At 39.3% G+C, this 16,641-nt stretch overlaps 2 protein-coding genes across 2 annotated transcripts in view; one reads left to right on the top strand and one right to left on the bottom strand.

Annotated features, from left to right (window-relative positions):
- Positions 1 to 9,050, bottom strand: part of kcnq5a (potassium voltage-gated channel, KQT-like subfamily, member 5a) — a 113,062-nt gene extending 104,012 nt beyond the window's left edge. Inside the window, exon 1 of the mRNA XM_042502825.1 lies at positions 8,538 to 9,050. Coding sequence (XP_042358759.1) covers positions 8,538 to 8,917 — 380 coding nt within the window. The 5' untranslated portion in view covers positions 8,918 to 9,050. The remainder of the gene's footprint in view (positions 1 to 8,537) is intronic.
- A 2,239-nt stretch (positions 9,051 to 11,289) lies between these two features.
- cnrip1b (cannabinoid receptor interacting protein 1b) lies at positions 11,290 to 15,020 on the top strand. The gene is made up of 3 exons (XM_042502828.1): positions 11,290 to 11,605; positions 12,875 to 13,019; positions 14,655 to 15,020. Exons 1-3 carry the CDS (start codon positions 11,427 to 11,429, stop codon positions 14,817 to 14,819), a joined length of 489 nt encoding a protein of 162 aa, XP_042358762.1. The 5' UTR covers positions 11,290 to 11,426; the 3' UTR covers positions 14,820 to 15,020.
- The last annotated feature ends 1,621 nt before the right edge of the window (positions 15,021 to 16,641 follow it).

Here is a 16,641-nt window from a genome sequence, read left to right as displayed (position 1 = left end):
GATCCCTATTGTTTATGTTTATCCAGGGTGCTCCTTCTTTGGTTTTTGTTCTAAAGGATTTAACTTGACTCTTTAAGAGTTTGCAAAAATGAGTTTATTCCAGTGTCAGGCAGTGTTAATTTTGGCAGCGATTTAGATTTAGTCTTAGTCTTGAAACAAAAATGCTTATAAGTGTTAGACACATTTTAGTCATTTTTATCTGTCATGGTTTTAGCTGATAAAATGTCAAAACCTTTTAGTCAATTAAATTCCATAACATTTTAGTGGAGGTGTTTTTTTCTGTATAAACTAATCGAATTAGGCTATCACAGGTCCCAGAAATTAGATTCAGTGTGACAGGTTATATAATAAATTCATTCAGAGACAATTTTTAAAAAATAGGTCTAATAATTAATTTGAAAAGCTCAAAATCTCTCTATTTATGGTCTCAAACACCATAGAACTCATTTGAAACAGGGATTTGTATTCAGGTTTATTGTAAAGTCTAACTTAATTATCTCACCGTGAACAAGCAACACCCTGAATTCTTTCTGAATCCTCCGCTGCCTAAAATCCATCAACAGCTCCACCATCCACAATCAGACAAACACTGCTTCTTATATGAACTATAGCTCACAACTTGCACCAACAGCTGACGCTGTACCATGTTTTGCATGATCGCCAAACATCCTGGTGCTGACTATTTACTGGAGTTTACAGCCAGTCGCGCTCCAATCTCAGTGTTGCTCATACGGCAGACACGGCCATTGTTGGCCGCTCTGTTCTCCTCTCCTATCCTCTCATTCTGACTGTCCAATAGTCCACCACTAACCTTTTTGTCTCATCAACAAAAATGAAACATAGATTCTGTCATGGTTTTCAGTATCGAGATCTAGTTTTAGCTTGACATCCTCTCAGTTTGGTCATGGATAAAAGGCTGTTGACGAACAATTTTGTCAAGGATTTCATCAACACTGTGTGGTTCCTCTCTCTATTCGTGGCACTTCAGTTCCAGTCTGTGCAACGGTTATGGTAACATTGCTTTCATGGGATTAAAAGAAATCAATTTTGTAGGACACAAAATGAGAACTGAACTCTCAAGTACCAAAGTCAGACACTTCGTACATTCAATCATTCATCCTAACCCTCTGCCCTCTGAGCTTTGTGGTGCTACAACACTGTCAGGCTACTTCCACCTCTGCTGCTGAGAGCAAACAGATATTATTTGCACAACCACAAAAGGCCACTTATCCTGGAAAACTGGACATGTTGTTTAATAAAGGCAGTCTGTCCTGTAATATCCGATTCTAATCTGTGTGAGTGCTATGTGGATAATCAAATAAAAAAAAGGTGCCATTTCCTTTAAAGAGCCAACTGAAGCGGATAGAAAATGCACCACAGAACAAATCGGGTAAAAGAATAAAACTGGATTTAGGCTGATTGTTACAACAAAGTTTGTATCTGCTTCGTTTCAAATCAGCGGACCAGGTTGATGTGCTACCTGTTGATGGACCAGAACAGCCCTGGGATCAATGATTGACGCACTTAGACCATGTGACTGAATTAATCCATCTCTCTCTCTCATACACTCTCTCTCTCACACACACGCATACACACACTCACACACATTTCTGTAACTCGTTGCCAGACACAAAAACCACTCATACTCAATTTTACGACAGAAACACCACACAAAGCACAAAACACATAAAAAGTAGAACAAACAGATTAAAAATTAGGTGAATCATTACTTTCACACACAAGAACACAGACAGGAATCATCCTCTGAGTGTTGCACATAACGCAGAACCGTGGCTGGAACCCATTTAAGCAAATGTGATTAGGCCAACACACGCCATCTCATTAAGAGATTGAATCTTAAAGCCAGCAATGTTTCAGTGTGGAAGCACTATTTGGCAAGAGGCGAGCCCAGATGCTTATCAGTGTCTCGATTCATACTTCAGCCCATCGGCAGCACTTCACATTCATATAGAGTGTATACAGAGTGAAACACATACAACGATTTCAAATGTGTACAACCATTAACACACATGCAGTGTCAAGCTGACACATTTGCACAACATGGATTCACACAAACACACACAGACACACATGTACACACACACACGGCAGCATCTGTTTCATAACCACTAACTAATTAAATGATCAAAGGAAACTTTTCTTTTATAAATCATGTACTTTCTTTTGTTTTTGTCTGTGTGGGTTTATCTCCTTCCACGTGTGAATGTGTTTGTGTGTAGCATGTGTGTGCGTGCAGCCAGGGGGCCGTGTATGTGTGATTGGATCTAGTTTTGCACGTGAATTTGTTGCTATATTTGCACACATTTAACCCATTCAAACCTGGAGCAGCACAATTTTTCTTGTGCTACTGTCAGATGCCTTTCACAAGTATATGAATCTATGCACGCTGAGCAAATTCATGTGATTACTTTACAATATATGCGGGGTAACTCAGTTGGTAGAGCACGCGCCCCAAATACAGAGCCAATGTGTCCTCATCGTGGCGGCCCCAGGTTCATGTCCGACCAGTGGCTCTTTGCTGCATGCCATCCCCACTCTTTCTATTCCCCATTTCCTGTCATTTCTCTAGCTGTCCTATCAAATAAAGGCCTTAAAAGCCCTAAAAATAACTTTTAAAAAGTTTTTTAAAAAAAAACTAGGGAAAAGATATATTTATAATGACCACAATTACATATTTAAAATGTTACAGAAGTGTTATACATTTGTTAAGCAATTTTTCTAGATCATTTCTTTGTTGTTGTTTCTTATTCTTTTTTTAAATTCATTTATTCTTTTTTAAAAGGGATTTACTAATTTTCAGGTAATTTTTGGGTTATTTTTTCTTTCGTTGCCAATTGCCACCTTCCCATGTTTTTGAAAAAAAATAAGCCAATTTGCTTCCTTGCTGCATGTATTGTATATCTCTATGTGCAAGTGTGTGAGCACCTGCACGACTGTGTGCGTGTGTTTTAACCTCTCCCTGCCACCTCGCATTAAGACACCGCAGTGACTGTTAAAGTAATCAATTCACTTATATGCAAGATGACACTGAAATGACTGCACATGACAGCAGAAAATGACGTCTGCAGTAGTATGAGCAGCTAATACAATATCCAACAATGACATTATATGGTTTATTCATTGTGGAGACATTGCACACAGGCTGCTGCATTCACTGCTTTCATCCAGATGGATAAAAACTATCCACATTAAAGATTTGCCTATGATATGTGTCTCACTATATCCCAATTAAATCTAAACTTCAAAGTTTTACTACAGCCTTACATAAAAATTATTTAATAAATCTAATCAGCTGAATCTATTAAGATCAGTGACTTTAGATACATATATAAGTTGCCAAAGGGTCTCAAAGGTTTCTTCAGACTCCACAAATTAAAAAAACAGCAACTACAAGCTCACACCAGAAATAACTGGCATCTAAAGATTCAACAGATACTCCAATGGGGGCTACACGATTGTATCAAAAACAAGTACAGATTACAGCTCTGTGGAGCATAAACATAATTTACATAAACACTAACCGTGATGATTCCTGTTAACACAATATGTTTTATTGTTGTTCCCACTGATGATCAACACCCCAGATCTTTGCACCGCTCAACAGTTTTCAGCTGATCGTTTACGTTACTGATGCATGAAACCATTTCCATCCATAAACTAAAATTGCCACCTCATGGTTGAATGCCTCTGCACACCCGTCAAGTTGCAGTTATAGTTTACATCCATATTTGTGGAAACATGGATGCTTCACACACATCTTTCCCCCCGGCAGCACAGAAGATTTATACAATCAGCACAGTTTCAAGGTGGGAACATAAGATTAGTGTCAGCAATGCAGTGTCTGACCAAATATCTTCCCTTCTGTTCCATAACATAATGGCCAGAGTGGTGTTTTTGCAAAACACTATGATTTAACAATGAAGTTGACCTTTGACCTTTTGGATAAATGATGTTACGGTTTTATCCTGTAAGACAGCTGTGTGAAATTCTGGCATAACTGGCGGATGAGTAATGGCCCAAAACACATTTTCTGAGGTCACAGAGACCTTGACCTTTGACCACCAAAATTTAATCACTTCATTATTGACTACAAGTGGATATTTATGCCAAATCTGAGGAAATTCCCTGGAGGCACTTTAGAGATGTCGCATTTGTGAGACAGACACGGACAATGTCACGTTGACTATTAACCGCCAAATTCTAATCAGTTAATTCTTGAATCGAAGTGGATGTTTGTGCTAAATGTGAAAAAATCCCTCCGGGTGTTCTTCAAATATTGCGTTCACGAGAATCAGACACACGAGGTCACAGCGACCTTGACCCTTGACCTATGATAACCAAAGTCTAATCAGGTCATCCTTGAGTCCAGGTGGACGTTTGTGCAAAACTTGAGGAAATTCCCTCATGGCGTTTATAAGATATCACGTTCACAAGACAGACGGACAACCCGTAAACATAATGCCTCTAACCTCGCCTGTCTGCAGTGCAGAGGAATAAAAACTGTTGCTACCAGAACATGACGTCACACACGCAGATTTGACGCTTGTGTCCAGCGCAAAATGGCATCAGAGCGGAGATAATGAATGACTGGTAAAAGGGCCAAAGGGACATGCAGCTTTTTCAGGTTGTCAGATTTGATTGAGACACACAAATTGCTCTGTTTCTTCTGGATGTGAAAGAAAGAAGTTGTTTTCTTGCACAAAAACTATTAAAACATTATTAGGTGAATATATAGTCAAATATGGCTCTGTTGCAAGTTTGTTTTAGAGTCTGTCTGCCTTAAGTGGTCAAAAATCCCTCAGTAGACTTTGCTCTCAAAGCTAAGTGCCTCAGACTCACATTACTTTGAACTGAAGTCAATTATCAGCTAAAAATGTACACGATCACAAAAGTAGAGTACTTAGACACTATTACAGCAGTCCACTTATATAGTCTCTTGGCCAAATAGTGTTTGTTGTCTATTTTTTCAAATCACTTTTGGCATAATGACATACAAGATGTCAAGGCCTTCACAAATAAGACATACACAGGAACACACACAAAAATGTGAATACTTCAAGTACCAGAATGAGTGGAAAATCACTGGAAAGTATGCAAATGTAAGTGAAATTGTCTGTTATTGGCTCTGCAATCTGCATTCATATGAAAGTACCCCCATTATCTGTAAATCAACAAGTCTCAAGACGACTGCACAAAGTGTCCTTACAATTCTGATAAAAATGCCGACATTCATTGTCAATGGTGAAAATGTTATAAGGTGTCACCATTTTTCTCTTATACATGCTTTCCTACATCAAGTCAGATGTTCACAGATAACTCTTGCTGCCCCTTAGGGCTCTCAAAAAAAAGTCTGAATGGTGAAAATGATTGATTTTTCTAATATGGTGAAGTGAAACATCTCTCCTTGCATTCATAGCTACTGGAAGTTACATTTTATTCTAGTGTTGCATTTGTTATAGTGGCTGTGGATCTGGGATATCTTATCCAAATGATCAAATCTAATCTAATTAGGGAACGACACAATTAGCATAAAGTGTAGATCATCCAACATATTAATGCCAAACTAAGACAGCATATAAAGTATTCTGTGTACACACACAGGGTGCCAAGGAAGACTGTTAGCATCAAAGTGTTAAATATATGCTTAAACTGCACTGAAATACTGTTATGTGTGCAGTAAAAACATGCATATCAATGATTTCTGCCAGAATCCTCCAAATTACATAAAAACTGATTCTTTCTGTCAATTTGCCCTTAAATCAGGATGATTTTCCTAATCTCACCAAGGTTTCTATATCTCTTTTTAACAGTTTATTTAAGGTTGTGGTTGTGAGCAGATGTAACAACTTAACCCCTGCGACCTCAGCTGTCCCGCCTGAGCAAATAAAAAGTCAACATCCGGCTTTGCAGCCCCTCCTCTGACAGCTCCACTTCCTCCTTCTCACAGCGCTACTCTTCCAGCAGGACTATTGGGAGGAGAAGGGATGTGGTGTTTCATCACGCCAACCATACTGCGGTTTGTAGGCGTGCTGGTGGATGTGTGTGAAAGGGACATACATATAGGAAGAGTCATGCATGTTGCATTTAAGCTGTATATGCTCAGGTAGATACGCAGTTAGTGAGAAATGTGTTAATGCAGAACCTGCTCTTCCATAAAACATAAACTCCTCGATATTCCCATTTTCATATAAATTAACGTAAAAACAAAATCAAAGACTCTGCAATATCCTTGATTATGTGTTTTACATTGCAAGGTGTTTCAAATAAACTGAAAAATTACCTAAAATGAGTATCAACTAGGGCTGTACCCAACTCAGAATTATGTCAATCAGATTTGGCTATTCAATACTAATATTCAACGATTCACTTTGTTTTCCATACAGACTTAAAGTTTGAACAGACTCTGCGAGCTAACAGTGCTACATACAGGTCATAAATGCACAAAAACATTTTCAGCCGACACTAGATATCAAACAAAAGTCAGAGACTGTGTCTTATTAAGCTGCTGCGAGCTGTAAATTCACCACTTCTGGCAAAAGGTCCTTCCTCTCTCCCCTTCTGTGCCGCTGCCTGCATGTCTACACCTCCATGTATCAAAGAGTAGTGTAAAAGTCAAGAGCACTCACTCCTCATCAAAATCTGGGGACCAAAACATCCCCAGAAGTACACTGCACAAAAAAAAGCAACTACTCGACTTAAAGCAGTCTCAGTCAAATGAGGGTCTCCGACTTACGATTCGAATGTCCCACTTTCAAGGGGCATCAACTGCTTTCTCCACTGATCAGATACAGAGAAGGGCGCCACTTACCAAAACCCAAACTTAATCAAGTCACAGCACCGCCTACAGATGATCTCTTAAACTTATAGCGCAGAAATAGCACAGGAAAAAGTGCAAAACAGAAAAGCATCTTTCAGATCAGCGGCAAATATCACAAGCAAGCATCTATCTCCAAAGATATGACCACAGCCAAGATAACAACTGTTGTGGATTAATACAGTTTACAGTAAGCGTGTGTGTCATGTTGACAAGCACCCTTGGGACACAAACAGTATCAGGCACAAGAACAACAAATCCCATTCATTTAGACAGACACAAAGCAGGAAAGCTGAGCCCAAATGTTAGCAGTAATCTGCAAATTGGTTAATTGGAACTGCATGAAGAAAGAGGAAACTGGATAGCTTTTTTTTCATAAGGAGAATTAAAATCAGAAATTTTGGCCATATGAAGCAATTTCACACCAGAGACACCAAGCTGTGCTCAGCTGAAGGCTGGTTTGAATTGAAACAGTCCCTTCAGGACTTTTCCCAGATCCTCTCTCTCTGTCCAAGACAGTGATGAAAGACTCAAAATCCTACACGGGAGCAGCAGTTAATATTACATTCACCCTTTTCAGTTGACAGCTTGCTGACCTTCTCTAAGAGCCCCAAATGTGTTGGAGCTTCCAGTGTTATGTAAAGATTAGGAAGAGATTGGGTCTAATATAGTACCCTGTCTGATATATTGAGTCTATATGCAGTTTTTGCAATATTTTTGCACTAGCACATGCAGTGTAGGGCTGCATGACTGATAGAAATGTTATCTAAAATGCAAGATGGCCAAGTGTAATATCCAAATTGCAGGAGCTCAATTTTTGATAAAGGTAAATACCATTATAAATAAAGCACTGTGATGCTACAGAAATGCCCTCGCCTACAAGTTATATTCCAGACATAAAGGAAGATGCTTGTCTGGTGCACACCCCTGCAAAAATCATGCTATCATATTTTTAAAAAATATTTTTTCAGTGAAAATTCTGCAAATGTACCATTGCCACAAATCGAGACTCATAACACATCTGCCAAAATAATCACAATATGATTGTTTTTGTATATTGAACAGCTCTAGTGCATTGTACATTTCAGAGTACCTTCACACTCACACACACCTGTAGTTCACTTTTAAAGTCACTAAATTCTAAGTGTTTCAGGGTCGTGTCTCCAGTGTTTCTGCACACCGTGGCTAGAGCAACAGGTGATCACGTTCAAAATAAGTCCTGCATGGACATACAGTAAGTGACGCAGCCATAAATCAACCAACAGCTGAATTAAATCAGCTTTAAAACAGTCACTGTCAGGACATATAACCACCAACATCACAAAAAATTAGGAAAAAGAAGCGTGTTTTTGCATTTCTATGCATGTTTGTGTTAGTGTGTCTTGGGGTGGAGGGAGATGGATATGCATAGGTCAGAGAAAAAAGAGTGCAATATAAATGAGCAAAATAATAACTTATTCCTTAGAAACCACATTTGCACAAACAGTTTTATACCATGATGTGCTTGTGCACCATGACCCCAGCTGGTCATTACCATCAGGTGAACAACAGTCATATCAACTAAAATGTGTACTATTCTCAACAAGCAGTGACATGTTTTCACTTTATTCTTGCCTTTAAGTTCAGCCTTCAAATGTGGAAAACTTAAGTGGCCTGTGGTGTATTGTTCTTTGCTGAATGACCAAAAGTGCAAGTTACTCACACAAAGGCGTGGTAGACGAAAGCCCATTCCCTCGGTCTCTCCAGCACGTTGTAGAGGTAATTCTGGAGCCGCCGGTAGCGTGCGTTCCTGCGGCCGCTCTGCGCGCTGTAGGTCAGCGGCTTCCCCAGCAGACTGAGCCGGGCACCCTGCTTCCTCTCCGACCCCACCGCACCTGCCGTGGCGGGAGAAAGGAGACCGTCACCGACCCGCACCGCGTTATTCATCGTCCTCCTCCCAGACTCCACATCTTTCAGTGCGTAGTCCTGCACCCGGCGTCCCGTCGAGGTCTTTAGCCAGAGCCCGGTGCCGCTGCTCTCGTCGCCGGTATGACTTCGCGGCATGGCATCACCAGCGCAGTGCGCTGGGAGACCGGCAGACATTCACATGTAGCCAAGTGCTCTTGCGCTGAGTGTTTGACTACTTTGACTTTCACAATCACACTAAATGAAACAAAGCGAAAGGTGAAAAGTTAAATGTCTAATCTGCTCTCATCTTGTGACCGTTTAAGCAGATTCAGTCCCGTTTGGACACTTTGGCCGTCTGCGCAAGGCTGGAGAAGAGTGGGGTTATGAAGGAGTGGATCCATGGAGACATTTGGCTGGGGGAGGGCTCTCCCACCCCACACTCTCTTTCTCCCCCCACTCACTCCCACGCGCCGTCTTGCTGCTTTCTGTCAAAGTGAGTGGAGGCTGCCGGTGCTGCCCAACACCATACATCTCTTTTACGCATAGAACAGAGAAAGGCGCAGCGCAGCCAACTCCACCAGAAGCACTGGATTAGTGGATGGTCTCGACATCCAAACTTGTGGCTGCATCTATGACTTTTAGTTTGATTAAAACATGTTAATTGAAGAAACGTCAAAAGACACCGATGACGCAAGTTTTATGCAAGCGCGGAATTTGTCTGGGAATTACCCTGAACAGCAACCGTGATCATTTTGACGTGTTTATTTCATGAAATATCAAGTCAACACGCTGCATCCACCTGCCGCTCATATAATCATGCTTTAAAACACATCTAAACAGTAATAAAGTCAATTCTTTTGTGCATGAAATCAAACTTTTGTAAGGAAGTGACAGGAAGTTAGTGGTATGATTCAAAATATTAGCCTAGGCGAAGGTTTCCACGCGGTAAATCTGTATCAATAGTGGTTGACGATTTAAGCAACACCTGGAGTTTAATTTCTATTCAGATGATAAAAGCTTACAGTAAATCAACAGCTGTTTCAGCAGCAGCAGAGGTTTTGTTTGGTGTCAAACTTTTTCCGACCGGATCTGAACACGCGCTCTGATGAAATGTTTAAAACAGCTACGTCACTGACCACGTGACCAATGGAGACAATTAACTAGTTTTTCTCAACTTTTGTTTTGTTTGTGTGCAAGCTGATGTCTTTGTGGCAACTTAACACCAAACCAAATATCCTACTGTCCAGATTACATGCAAATAAAAATGTATGCATGTCCATTCAAGCACCTTTGGTCTATAAACAGTTTGACATTTTTTTGTAGTTTGTTTTTTTCCAATATAACTTGATTGATTTCTTTGACCATAAGGCATTGCAACATTTTTTTTTATTTCCAGTGTTCCCGCTCTGTTCAATTTATTGGATTTGAACTTTCCCCACTTTGAACTTTATCCACCCAAAGCTCGTAATGACGGCAGCAGTATGACGTCATCACGTGCTATTTCCCTCCTTTGAAATTGAAGCACATCACAGCCTTCATCACATTTCTTAACCAAGAAATGCTTTGAGGTTTGCCCTGTTGTAATCAAAGTCTGAACTCTAGTGGTCAAATATTGTTATTACAGGAGAAACGAGACAACAAAATATGCTCAGCAATGGTTTATCAGCAATCTATCAGCACAACACCCACCACCACCTCGGGATTATTTAGTTTTATACTGAAGATAATGAAAACTTTTATTTAAAAAAAAAGATAGAAATGGCATTTTGTCACTATACTGTACTCACTTAGCTAGGTGTGCGTTATTATTATTATTATTGTAGTTTTAGATTGGATGCTGGATTATTATTTAATTCATGTTCATTCTTATTCAGTCGATTTTGATTTCTTGGAAGTCATTATTAATGCATTAATGTAAAGCTTGAGGACTGAAAATAAGTCAGTCAAAGAAAAAGGCTGGTTAACAATCATCACAAATTCCTACTTAATATTTGTTCTGGTTGGATTTTTTCACCCACAATCAAATAACTCCAATAAGAATAAGACACATATTAATACTACAAAAGAAAAAAACGTACAGTGGGGTACCCGATTAACCATTTATTAAAGACGTTCATTTAAGGTAACCACAAAGCCTTCTGGAGAACCATTAAAAAACATAACTTTTCTCAGTACAGATGTAATATATCTTTGATTGACCCAATGTTGAATGCAGAGTATTTGTATACGTTTTCTACTATAATAATTAACCATCTTTTCTACCCTGTTGTCTATTTGTTGAGGGCTAATTATATGTTGTTTTGAGGGTTTGTTATAAATATCTTTTTTTATGATCTTATTCCCAGTCCCTCCAGGATCAGTTAGTGTAATCCACAGAGTTTTAATTGGCAGAACTTCAGCATCGCTCAACAGATTTAAAATCAGCGAGAGAGCTGAACTAACACTTAATTATACTAACTGGGAAGTAAAGGAGGAAGAGAGTGAGGGAGAGGTGTGGGTGAGGGAGTGAGGGATTTTCAGAGAGAGAGAGAGCATTGGTTGGGATTAGGTCTGTGCCGCAGGTTGGACGGGATTACGGCGCGCAGCGCGGCGCAGTCCTCACTGCTGTGCGCTCTGCGATGGATTTCTCCTCACGGCATTTTTCTGTCTGCCTGAACTGACCTTCAACCCCACTGATCCGGAGATAGACTAGCTTTATGGAAACATGGCCGACGTCCCTCAGCTCGTCAAAATTGGGATTTCCTTGAAGATGCTTCCCAACAACTCCGCGGTGCACTTCAAATCCGACGGCAGCAGGTTCGGACAGACCCGGACCATCAAGCTGCTCACCGGCTCCAAATATAAAATTGAGGTGGTGGTTAAACCGGGAGCTGTCGAGGCCACGTAGGTAGCCTTTCGATTTTTGTTTGTTTGTTTGTTTCAAGCGTGCATTGTGCAATGCTAATATTGCTTTTAGAAAACACACCTCAACCAGGCTGTTACATTCTTTAAAACCCCTACTAAAATGCAACAAACATCACTCTAGTCTAACCTAACCTAACCTAACCTGTAAAGAGCGTTACAAAGGCATGTACAGTCAGTGAGGAAAGTGGAGAATTGCCATATGGGACGAAAAATGGACACTCAGGGCCTCCTAAATAATAGTGATTGTGTTGTCTGAACGTGTCGTGTCCCTTAAATATTCCTTTAGAGTGTCGAATTAAAGTGACGTTATTGTATGGGATATTTTTTGATCGATTAATTTTAATATTTAGTGTATCTGTAAAATATTTTTGTTGTTTTGGCAAATCATATATTCCCGCAAAAGTAAAATACACTGTACAACAGGGCTTATTTCTGAATGGACTCGTTCCTTGCATGCAATGACAGTGACCTTAAAGGAAGGCAAGTGCAGATTTTAAGGTCGCATTCAGGGACGGTAGGATATATGGCTAATATGAACCTGCTGCACATAAAATGTAAGAAAAGTGGAGTTTAACGTGATTTCCAAGCTGCAGATGAAACAACAACATGCGTTTTGTTGTATAATTATCGCTCAACAAATAATTTTGTTTGGGTGTAACGCTGGGAAGTACAATTTTACGAGGAGTACATGAAGGCACCATAAACCCCAATTGGCCGCATGTCAAATCCACAACAGATTAGGACTCCGGGGTTTTGGGGGTTTGTGTTACTGCCCTCTTGTGATTCCCCTACAGTTACTCATTATGTAATGAATTCTGTTCTTTCATCCTCAAATAAGGATTAGTGTTGAACATGGAAATATCAGACTGTGAAACACGCCTGAACAAACACTCTCGTGTAAAAATAGGTCACACTGGGGATGATGCATAGGAGATGTTGTACTGAATTTAGGGCATGAAACACAGCTGTAGACCTAGTTCACTTTTTGTCAACATGAAATCCTGTCTGCGATAAAAAAAAAAAAAAGGCATCAGTGGGATTAAAGGTCACTGCAGCAGTTTATCCATTTTTTAGCACAATTACAGTTTTTGAGTTTATAATCTATTAATTTAAGCTTTTTAATTGCATGTGTCATATTTAATGCATCAACTATTTTTCTTGTTTTTGCTGTATTACCACATGGTATGTGTGATGCTAACATATTTTTGAGAATGTTTAACGATTGATTCTTTGTGTACCTGTCTGCAGGTCGATGAGTGTAGGTGGAGTGACCTTCCCCCTGGAGCAGCAGTCCAAAGACCCACAGGCAGTGGTCTACAGTGGCCAGTACGACACAGAAGGGGTGGCACACACTAAAAGTGGAGAGAGGCAACCAGTTCAAATCAGCATACAGGTATATGTACTGCACACTCTGCAGGAAACTGACTTTAATCTGGATGCATATGCAAGCCCAACGTTTAAAAAAAAATTACAGCAAGGAATTGAAGAAGATCAGAAGACAGTCTTTTTGGACACCTGTCCATTTGTCTACTCTGGTCTGTTAGTCATTTTTCTGTTACTTCATGCACCTGCGAGCCTTGTTGCGATGGTATCAGGTGAAACATGATGTGTTGAGGCACATTTTCTCAAAAGGCTTCATTCCTACATTTGTCACCTTGGACAAAAGCGTGAGCATGATTTAATACATTAAGCCTGCTGAATCACTGTGATACCCAAATCCCATTTGGTTTGATGCCCAGTAAACTGTTTTAACTGCCAAATCAATGAGTGCAAATCTAAAAAATCCTGTGAAAACACCTAAAGTTGAAATGCTGACACGGTTCATAGCCTTAGGTCCTTAGGCGGGGCTCTTCTGGCAGTTCCAAAGTCGAGGCTTGAAACTAAAGGGGACCGTGCCTTTGCCATCAGAATCAGTGACTTCATTTATATTACTTCTTAAAACCAATGTTCATAGACTTGCTTTTATGTGATGTCATCTCTTTTTAATTTGTTTATTAATAATAATCATTTCTATTTACTGCCTTTATTTTGCTATTGTATTTTCCTAACATGTTTCTGCCTCTAATCTCTTTTTTATTTCTACCTTAATTCTTGTCCGACATTATTGTTTGGCTTTTATTGTTATTGTCTCTGGAGTTTATTGCCTCTCATTTACTTTTTTTGTCAAAGCACTTTGTAAATGCTGTTTAAAAAGGGGCTATATAAATGAAGTTATTATCATTATCATTATTATTATTATTATTATAAGTATTACTTGTGTGGGAACTGTTAAAAATGAACAACAAGAGGAAGTCAGAAAGTTTTCAAGAGACAAGCTTACCATAGACCGTAAAAAAATTGTGGACATAGCCACCAGGATATCACCTGCTGGTTTGTGGACTCCCGTTTTAAAGTCTCAAGTTTGGCATTTAGGCCTTCACCACCAGAGAGGATCATATTTGGACGAGAGGATGGAGCTGTGCAGAAGCGAGTGGTGGCTTTGACTCGCACAGTCGTCATGAACCGGGACTCTAGAGACCAAAACCGTTTGTATCAGGCTGTAAACATGTTTATTTCTGCTGTTGGGCATTTTAATATGGAGGTCTATGCGGATTGACTGGCTTCTGGAGCCAGCCTCAAGTGGCCGTACAAGGAACTGCAGTGTCTGACACTTGTTACACATGCTTGTCTCACAAAATGAGTTCATGGCATTCGGTGTGCAAAAGATACCTTACTACTTGTAGCACACATGTAAGGTAAATATTTGTATACATTTGAGGTAAAACTGTCACTTTTAGCTCCTTATTTGAATCTAGGAGGACTCTGGGTTTAAACATATGTGTCCAGTTCACACCCCGGGGGCCTCTGGGATGATATGGTGTGTGTTTGCATGTTTGTGAGTGCATGAATCCATCTGTACAGTCAGAACGCTTCCCCTTCATTTCACCTTCACATAATTTTACACATAGCTGAGTGGGTTTTTTCTGTGTGTGTGTTTATTCCCATCTGTCCTCTCATGCACTCACATGTGCATCTGTTTCTCCTTCAGTTCACAGAGGCGGGAATGTTTGAAACGGTGTGGCAGGTGAAGTACTACAACTACAACAAGAGGGACCACTGCCAGTGGGGAAACAGCTTCAACAGCATCGAGTATGAGTGCAAACCCAACGACACACGCACGCTCATGTGGGTCAACAAGGAGATGTTTGTCTGATGCCAGAACAACCTGAAATATTCACTGTTCATTCTGCAAAAACAAAAGGTGTGCCGTTTCTAATTGGCAGTATGGCATGATGATATTAAGACACTCTGCTTAACTTTTTTTTAAAAATTTATTTTACTTTTTTCATCATCTACCCAAATCAGAAAATCTAGAGGTTTTTTTTTTGTTTGTGCTGTAAAAAGGTGCATTAAATTCACGGCCAAATTGGATCCTAAGGCAGAACATATAAAATGCAAGTTGCCTGTCTTTTTGCAGTGGTTTGATTGTTCATAGTGATTATACAAATGTGTCAAAATGAATATGGCACATTTTATTGAGGTTTAAATTAGACTTGTTGCACTTCTTAACCTACAGTTTTAATTAAATATTGAAAGACAAAGATTAAATGGCATTTCAAGATAAGTGTTTTTCATGTACTGTTCGGCTGTGGCATGTGGTAACCCTCAAGTGTGTTCAGATTTATGTGTATGTTCAGTACTGTATGTGTGAGTTTTGCTACACAGTGTATGTGTGTGTGTACAGATGTGTTTTTGTACTTTGAAGTTTTATGAAGAGTTTCATCCAAAATGACTTCCCAACATTTCCAGAAATTCACGTTTCTTCGAAAACTATTGTTAGCATAATGAGCCATGTTAACATTTACTGAAATGTTTTGTAAAATAGAATATTTCCTTCTCAACCAAGTCCAGTGTCCTTGCCTGGGTGATTTCATTGGCACCCAAGCAGCATTTTTCCCATCTGTCCTTATTTGGGAGCTTGCTATAACCTCTGCAGCCTCAAGACAAAAAAATGACCAAAAAAGACAAAAAATAACATCAAAGAGACACAAAACGACCAAAAAGTCAAAATTATGCTGAAGACACATAAAATAACTACAAAAAGCAGTGAAATAACCAAAAACAGATCGTGTCAAATCACTTCAGCAACAAAAGATGCAATACACCACAAAGTCTGTGCTTGTATTTCCAGTTAGTGTAAGAGTTGGTGGGGCCTTTTTTACCACTATGTCTGGAAGAATAACAAAATAATGCAGTTGCCCATGAAAAAAAATCAACCCTGGTACCCTGATTTAATCTTTCACAGAATCTTTAAAGTAAACAGGTTAACTCCCTTGCAAGCCACAATGAGCTACCGTTACCCAAAAGCAAAGAATATGTCTATCTGCTTAAAAGTTTGCCTCAGCTCACATCCTTTTACAATGACTCTGCAGTGCACCTCATCTGTGTCAGCACCTCTAAACTGTGAAATAATTAGTGTTTTGAATGAAACTCTCGGTGTAGGTGTGTGTGTGTGGATAATGTTGTAGTACCATATAGTATAAAGCAGTATTGGATGTAGGAATTTTGTATTTGGGTGAAGTTGTGCCCCCATTTACAGCGTGTTTGTCTTCTCTACCTCTTCCGAAGGACTTAGCCATTTATATGAAGTGTGTTTATTAAAGAGAAAAATGTAGTTGGAATAGAACCGCTGTTATTTGGAATCAGAACATAAAATGTTAAATGACATATCTTAAAATCATTTTTTTCTATATCAGTGGTAACTTATATTTTGAAAAATAGTATTTTTGTACAGTGAACCTTTTGAAATGTTTTCATTTTACTGTGTGTATCTTGGTAGAAATAACTAAAATGTTTTCTTTGAAATATTGAATTGACCTATGCAAGAAATCAAAGCAACAAAATGACAATGCAGTGGTGAAACTTACATATCATTCTGACCCTTTTGTGAAATTGTTGTTTGTTAATAATGTTAATAATAGTAAATTTTGAAATCTTTTGTGTGGTAAATGTATTCATTTCTCCAGAACCTCCTG

Source organism: Plectropomus leopardus, chromosome 15 (assembly GCF_008729295.1).
Source record: "Plectropomus leopardus isolate mb chromosome 15, YSFRI_Pleo_2.0, whole genome shotgun sequence".
In the NCBI taxonomy this organism is placed as follows: Eukaryota; Metazoa; Chordata; class Actinopteri; order Perciformes; family Serranidae; genus Plectropomus; species Plectropomus leopardus.
Note: the sequence above shows the minus strand (reverse complement) of the source record. Positions and strands in the feature narration are given on the sequence as shown.